This window comes from Macrobrachium nipponense, chromosome 43 (assembly GCF_015104395.2).
Source record: "Macrobrachium nipponense isolate FS-2020 chromosome 43, ASM1510439v2, whole genome shotgun sequence".
Classification (NCBI taxonomy): domain Eukaryota; kingdom Metazoa; phylum Arthropoda; class Malacostraca; order Decapoda; family Palaemonidae; genus Macrobrachium; species Macrobrachium nipponense.
In genome coordinates this window covers 38,902,782-38,910,858 of record NC_061104.1, presented here as the reverse complement: position 1 = coordinate 38,910,858, position 8,077 = coordinate 38,902,782, and the positions used below count along the sequence as shown (strand labels likewise).

Below are 8,077 nucleotides of genomic sequence, written 5' to 3'. Positions count from 1 at the left end.
TGCAGCCAAGCAACATTCAACATTTCTACAGAGCATAGCTCACTATTGAGGAATGGATGGGGAGGCCCTTGCAGCCAACGACATGGGGATGGAAACTGGAGGATATCCTTACACCAGCTGACACTGACTATCCCATTGCTCCAGGCTCTGCTCAACATGATCTCTTGCGGCTGCAGGAAGATGGGGATGCACTGTTGTGTCTTGTGTACAAAGTGCACTGGTCAAACCTACAACAATGCAGCCCCATGCCATCCTTGCTGGATGCTGAGGAAAAAACCGAGGAATCAACTCCTGTTTCTCCACGAACTGATGTTGTAAATATGTTTCACATTCTTTAACATTTGTATTTATTTTGTTAACAGTTGTTTGTTAATGTATTTCATACTGAAGTATATTTGGATGTACACGAAACTCAGATAGATCCTTCCTGAATGACTTTATTTTTAAGACTAACTTATAATGATATACAGTTTAAAAGAAGACAAGATAGTTAACAGGGTAGTTGTATTAATGAGTAGTAAGTATCTGTAAACACAAATATAACCTCTGGTAATAGGTAGTTATAAACATAAATACCTAACACATACAATCCATGAATATTCTAATTCTACTCTTAAGGTTTCTATAGTATTACCACAGGTATAGTGAAAATAGCTCATAGCTATGTACAACTGAATAAGGATTTCAGTAAATCTTTAAGATATTACTGAAATTGAATTCAATGCCCCCAAAAACATATATTTTGAATCATTATTTGCATTTCTATGATGTTTTAATCCTGAAATATGAGAAAATCTTTAGACAGTGGCTATCTTGGACACCATCTTGAATTTCTTAAAAGACCCAAGGTGGATTCTTGGGGACTTTTATTACATTTTTCCAGACAGTTTTCTGAAGTCTGAACATTTTCTGAAAGTTTCAACTTGTTATAAATGTGTTCAGGTTCTAATGCTTTTGGAGACTGTAGTTTAGTCCTTTTGTTACTGTACACGCGTGTCTTAAGACTTACGACGTAAGATTGTGTAAACTTTATGGAAAATGTAGTAACGCTCATTTAGAATTGACAAAAAAAAGTTTGGGAGAAGAGCGACCAGAATTTTTGCCAGATTCCTAATTTCTCTCTCGTCTACCGGAAAAGGTAGACCTCGGTGTAAATCATTCCTTCATATCCGGTGAAGGTAGTTTGGTAGTTGTAGATCAAGGCTTCCCGCTCTTCCTCGGGGGTCTGGAAATGTTGGTCATTGAAGCGAGCTGCAAAAACAGAAAGAAAAATATTGTTCTTAAATATTGCAATATCTTGCAATTCATATATGCACGCATTTTCTGTACGAGCAAAATTTGTATTTAGTATTGATCTCTTGTACAAGACACAAAAAAACCAACTTGTTTCCTCTCAAGTGTCAGGCGGCCACCCCTTACATATTCAGTCTTCCATGTGGCAAGTCTCCGATTTATATTAGAAAATCCTATTCTAAGGTCCTCCTCTAGATCGGCATATGCCTCCTCTTCCAGACTTACTTCCAAAGGCAACTGATTCACCGATTCAGATTCGTATAAATTTACTCGAAGCACTTTCGATACACTAAGTAATTTATGCTTCTAAAAGACTTACAGTTTCCTCTGCAACTTTTACCCCTTGATAAGGAGACAATAATGTATAATTAGACATCCATCGCCCAGTTTTCTTTTCCATCCTATTCTATCCTAGCCAATGAGTGCCATTTTCGCCAAAGAATTGTGATGTTTATTTAATCTTAGAAATCATAGAGTAACGTGATCAGGTGTGGTTTTGCCGTTATGCTGGTGAGAAAGAAACAAGCCAGTCTTTCTGGAACAAGTACTCGTTACGTAACTGTTATAACAGTTACGTAAAGAGTACTGGTTTACAAAGAAATTGAGGCAAGCACAAAAATACCCGTTTTTACCTAATTTGGGGGTGCTGAATTCAAATTTGAAATCCGATTTTACTCATCACCTCTAGTTATCTATCCTGTTTTATCTGTTATAAGCTGCTGCAACTCTTGAAATGTGCACATATATTCTCTGTTTATACTAAAATGAGACTATTTAAAAGCCAGAAAACTAGAGGTGATAGAGCAAAATATTTAGAGATAGAGCAAAACTATTTATAAATTTGAATTCAGCACACCCAAATTAGCAAAAAACACCTATCCCCATTCTTGCCTCAGACCAAAATTTTTTTTTGTGTAAACCAGTGATTCTATCTCTTAAAAACACGAGACTATAACCACACACACAAACCTTGACTGACAAAGAAATCGGCAAAAAAATGTGAAACTTGCACAGCCTCCGAGCTGTGGGGAATGTTGTTATGGCGCCCGTCAGCTGGCCATTGGAAAGGAGTCATCTCCGGGTGGAATTGACTGGCGAAGATTGGCATCTTGCGATGTTCCACCATAGCCACGTACTCCAAGTCGGAGTAGTCAAAACTCGTAGCCAACATCCTGAAGTCGCCGATCAGGCCAGAGGCAGTGAAGTTCTGTCAAAAAGCGGTTAATGTAATCTGTTGAGACATCTTTGCGTGACAGTCGTAAAAGTTAAGTATATCTTGGTTTTACTATACCGCTGAGCTGATTAACAGCTCTCCTAGTATTGGCCCGAAGGATTGGATGTTTTTTACGTAGCTAGGAACCAGGTTACCTAGCAATGGGACCTACAGCTTACTGTGGGATCTGAACCGTATTATATCAAGAAATAAATGTCTAATCACCAGAAATAAATTCCTCCGATTGCACGTTGGCAGAGCGGGGAATCGAACTCGCGACTACCGAATCGGTAGGCGAGCACGTAACCCACTCGTCCAACGAGGAACTGTGACCATTGTAGGAAAGCAGAGTTACCAATAGATACTGCAACAGACTTTTAAGAATAAAGTGTTAAAATTGTTTGGTCAGAGTAAATATATTTTTTTTTAATACTGAAGGATGGTCAGGACATATTTAGCAAATTGAATAAGTGTGTTTTAGCCCTCTTCCTGTTAACATAAATCGTTGAACTGAATATAGAATTAAGGCCAAGCACTGGGACCTATGAGGTCATTCAGCACTGAAATGGAAATTGACAGAAAAAGGTCTGAAAGGTGTAACAAGAGGAAAATCTCGCAGTTGCACTGCGAATCAACTGATAGGAGAGGGTGGAAAGTAAGACAGTAGAAAAAGAAACGGAGGTACAATAAAAGGAGCGAATAAGTCGCTTCTTATCCCTGTAACAGAATGCTGGCAGTTTTCTGTGACCTCTGAGTTTCAACCTTCTGATTGAAAACTCTGTGAGTCCTACGTTTCAATGTTCGTGTTTTTAGGAAGGTAAAGGCAGCTGTATAGCTCATTAGATGGTATACTTAGATAAATTTGGAATGAAAATTGTAGCAGGAGGAAATCCGCGTAGTTGCACTGTGAATCTATTCTAAGGAGAGGTTTAAGAACAGTACAATGGAAGGAAGAGAATATGAGCAGAGGTACAGTAAAAAGAATGAAAGGGGTTGCAACTAGAGGCCTAATGAAGGGACGCTGCAAAGAACCTTAAGTAATGCCTACAGTGCACCGCATGATCAAACTCACCGTTAAGATGGAAAAGTGTGACTGTGAAAATGGAAGAATCGTAGCTGTTAATGCAAGTTCGGCGGTTCAAAATTTGCATTTAGAGCACTGGGTACTCTTTCTCTTTATCTGAAGAGTTATAACATTACAAGAACATAAGAACAGAGTCAGTTAATTTCATTACATGGAATATAAGTGAAACTGACAGGAATTTATCAATAATCATAAACAGATCAAACACGACGAAGAACGGCCATTTCTGTGTATTTTTTTTTTTTTTAGAAGACTCAGCTATTAGTAAAGTTAAAAATAAAATTCCATTTATGGCCATTTGAAGGCCACCACTTATCATAATCTGGTAAAAGTTTACGAGGTCGGTTAATAAAGATGATATGCAATGCTTACATACACACAATCAATACATGCATACATACACTCACACACATATATATATACCCTAAAATTTAAGAGCATTCTTTGCAAACTATCACTGTGCACTTTTTTCCATCATGTAATCTTCAAGGCAACCGCATATGATTATATAATAATTTTTCATAGCTCCACACAGGTAGCACAACAACTTTTCCCACTTAATGAACAGGTAACAGGGGACCATCTGCTCCTCTCCCATGATGACAAATAGCTCACTCCTGATAAAGGGAGCTCTCTCAAATGTAATAATAATAATAATTCAATAATAATAATAATAATAATAATAATAAGAATAATAATAATAATAACAATAATAATAATTTTCAGAAGATGAAGCCTTTTCATATGGAACAAGCCCACCACAGGGGCCATTGACTTGAAATTCAAGTTTCCAAAGAATATTAAGGTGTTCATTAGGAAGAAGCAAGATGAGGTATGGGGAAATACAGAAAGTGGAGATCTCGCTTATTAAAAAGGAAAAAAAAATGAATAAACAGGTAATAGCCTTAGGGAAGCAATGCTATGCATCTCTGCTTGAACTTTTGAAATTAAAATTAAAGATTTTAAAGAAAATACTCATAGCAGCTCGAATCCTGAAATGGAGAGACGAATCCAATTATGTACTGGTACAAATATATTAATTTAAGAATAAATCTAAACTGAGAGAGCGCTCTCTCATTAGATTAGACTTATTTTGAAATATATTTGTACCCATACATAACTGTGGATTCGTTTCTCTAATAATAACAATTAGGATGATGAATCCTGCCGTGGTGTAATATATATATAAACCAAACAAAAACTTCTTTCAGTTTTATTCTGAAGATTGAAAAAGAAACCCACAAAATCACTTTGTAACTTGTTTACTTGCAAAAGAAGTATATATATATTATATATATATATACTATACTCATAATATATATATATATATATATATATATATTATATAATATAATATTATGAATTTCACTTACACCCACTGTGGATTGATTTCCATTTTAGTAACAAGCTATTATGAGATTTTTATGAATAATAATAATAATAATAATAATAATAATAATAATAATAATAATAATAAATAGCACAAGATTTTGTCAAGGAACGCAGATAATATAACTGAGATTAACGAGAGACGTACAGAATCAGTAAGACAACTACCGTACTACCTACCTCTGGGGTTGAACAGAACTCGTGGAAGTTTACTGTGGTGTTCTCAAATTGTAGGAAGTGCTTGATTCTCTTCGGCATCTCGCGAAATAGGAGAGATTCCTCGTGATCTGTGGAGCGCAGCCGATATTAATATTATAAACATTATTACTACGCCCTTAGACAACGAGAACAATAATCCTGATTTCCAGACTACACTTTGTAAACTCTACGGCGACCACACGCCACTTTTAGTTATCATATCAATAAATTAATGTTTTTAGAAGACATTTCCTTAACCAGAATATGAACACCGGCCAGCTATTAGCAAATATCAGCCCTGATGAGAAAATAATAATAAGAATTGAAAAGACCATATATAGAATCAATTACACTGATGCCTGCCATCCTCTTCAACAAAACATGTTTAAGAGAGGGTCTCCTACCTTCATATATTATTATTATTATTATTATTATTATTATTATTATTATTATTATTATTATTATTATTTTATTATTATATTAGTACTGTATTTCTATGTAATTGTGGATTATTATAACACATTGTTTTTAACGAGACTGAATTTCTTATCACTATTATTATTATATTATAACAGAGAATGAGTTACTAAAATGGTAAAGAAATCCACAGTGGTGTAAGTGTCAATATATATATATATATATATATATATATATATATATATATATATATATATATATATATATATATATATACATTGACACCTACACCACTCTGGATTTCTTCACTATTATATTATTAAATATATATATTAATCTGCTCTGCAGTAATGATTTGTATTATTCACAAAAGGAGCTGCTTTTGAGCACCTTAATATTTCAGAGTACAAAAAATGGTGAAAAATAGGGAGCTTTCGACCGTTGTTTGTTTGTGTGGCTTTTTTACGTTGCATGGAGCCTGTGGTTATTCAGCAACGGGACCAACGGCTTTACGTGACTTCCGAACCTCGTCGAAAGTGAACTTCTATCAATAGAAATACACATCGCTGACCCTTTGTGCAAACAGTCCAAACTTCCCCTTTTTAACCTTTTTTGTATTTTGAAAAACAAGAGTCGGTCATATAAATACATTATTGCGTTTTTTTTCTTACCTATTATTTCAGGGCACGGTATAGTGATACACCATAGATGAAAAAAAAAAAAGTTTTAGCGGTGAAAGCACTGTGTCTTTACCTGGCTGCAAGGTGAGAGAGTCGGCTTTATTTTCCGCCAGACAGCTGGTCATCCAGTCAGTCTGGTTCGCAGCCAAGTACAGGATCATCTCCTGACCGAGACACGTTCCCCAGATGGGCAGGTGAATTCCCTCATCGTAAGCTTTCACTGCCTGTGAAAGCAACATAGGAGTATCTCCGTATACTACAGACTCAGTATGCGAGAAAGAACGGAATTTTTTTTTCAATGTAGTATCTCCGTATACAGACTCAGTATGCGAGAAAGAACGGAATTTTCTTTTTCTTGTTATTCATATTGCTGATTATGGAAAAGAAGGACATAACCAAAATGACAAGTAGAAGACTCACGAGTTCATAAAGCTTTTGTCCTGCGGCGCCATAGCCACTCGAGTTGGTCATGGAGACGTCCCCTCCGGGAAATAGGATTCTGGGAAGTTTATGTTAAAATAATTATATTAATTTAAATGTCTCTCCAACGAATAATAATATTAACATAAACTTTACATGAGAAGCAGTGCTACCATTATTCCTATTAATATCATCACATATTGAGAAGAAAGGATGAACATTTGTAAAGCTATATGAGACCCTGTTCAAACATTATGTATAAGAGACATTTGCAGAGCTCTTTCCTCCGTCGGGGTCAAGCTACAAATGCTTAGTCGGAAGATCACTAACGAACTCTATTACAGTTGAATTGGGGCATATCCTCTCTTCTGACATCATCCGCAGAGGTGACGAAGACATCTGGTTGGCAAAATCTATGGCACTGGTGCGCAGTTTTGCTTTTTTATGTCTTCAACCGCCCGTGAGGTCCTCTCTCAGCCGGAAAAAAACTCACCCAAAATCTATTCTTTCGTTGGTAGTCTCGAAGCCCACATTCTCCAAATTACTGTAAAAATCCTCAAAATGTTGTGCAAAGTTCTGCATACAAACTGGCACAAAAACTGCACCAGCTGGTAGGTAAAATAAGATGAAAGACCATAAGAGCCAGTGAAAAAGAAAGTGGTGACAGATTCCCTTTCTGAAGTCTTTCAATTTCACCCTTACATCCTCAAACTTCACCTCTGGAGTCGATCTCAAATCCCTATGAACCCCTTCAACTCTTGATTCATTTAAATGTACTTCTCTATTGCCTTCAAAATCTAGCAGCTCATCACTTCCGTCAATATTACCGCGTTCCCTTCCGACAGTAACTCTTCATTAGCACATTTTACCTCCAGATCCATTGATTCATTAACCACCTCTCTGCATCTAAGCACACCATTCTGTCTCAGTGATGATGTCTGCGCTTGTCAGATAGCGTCATGGTACCTACCTAATTCGGGAAAGAGAGGGTGACAGGGGATTTCACAAACTGCACAAGGTAATATACTGCAAGGAATGAACAAGGAAACAGACGCACTGACTAACCCGTTAACTGAAGACGCGATGCACAACACAAGATTCTAAATGGACCAGAAAGAGTCCTGTAGCTCGTAACATGACACGTACCCTAATAAGATAACAAAAAAAGGCCATTTTCTTGAAACTCACAATATCGGAACCACCCTGGCTCCAGCACTCTCTACGAACTTGACGTAGCAGGCATCGATGAAAGATGTGTAGTTCTTATCTGGCAACAATTCCAGTAGGTCCTCCGGAGGCTCTTGGGTGAGAATGCCTGTGGGGGATTTTTATTTGTCTGCTGACTTATTGGTATGAATGGAACGGAATATAAGACTTAGGCCG

The 8,077-nt window shown here is 36.6% G+C and overlaps 1 protein-coding gene across 1 annotated transcript; it reads right to left on the bottom strand.

The window, feature by feature from the left end:
• Nucleotides 1-430: 430 nt before the first annotated feature.
• LOC135213955 (gamma-glutamyl hydrolase-like) lies at nucleotides 431-7,774 on the bottom strand. The gene is made up of 6 exons (XM_064248038.1): nucleotides 7,760-7,774; nucleotides 6,695-6,773; nucleotides 6,348-6,498; nucleotides 5,160-5,266; nucleotides 2,263-2,500; nucleotides 431-1,251 (listed from the first exon to the last, which is right to left on the bottom strand). Exons 2-6 carry the CDS (start codon nucleotides 6,743-6,745, stop codon nucleotides 1,127-1,129), a joined length of 672 nt encoding a protein of 223 aa, XP_064104108.1. The 5' UTR covers nucleotides 6,746-6,773; nucleotides 7,760-7,774; the 3' UTR covers nucleotides 431-1,126.
• Between the last annotated feature and the right edge of the window lie 303 nt (nucleotides 7,775-8,077).

Bases quoted from the DNA above. Each gene is read 5' to 3' on its own strand.
- LOC135213955 (XM_064248038.1), bottom strand. From the start codon at position 6,745: ATGACCAACTCGAGTGGCTATGGCGCCGCAGGACAAAAGCTTTATGAA. The intron at 6,499-6,694 runs GTGAGTCTTCTA...TTGCTTTCACAG, and splicing joins GACAAAAGCTTTATGAACTC to GCAGTGAAAGCTTACGATGA. The intron at 5,267-6,347 runs GTAAAGACACAG...TGCGCTCCACAG, and splicing joins CTCTCTCACCTTGCAGCCAG to ATCACGAGGAATCTCTCCTA.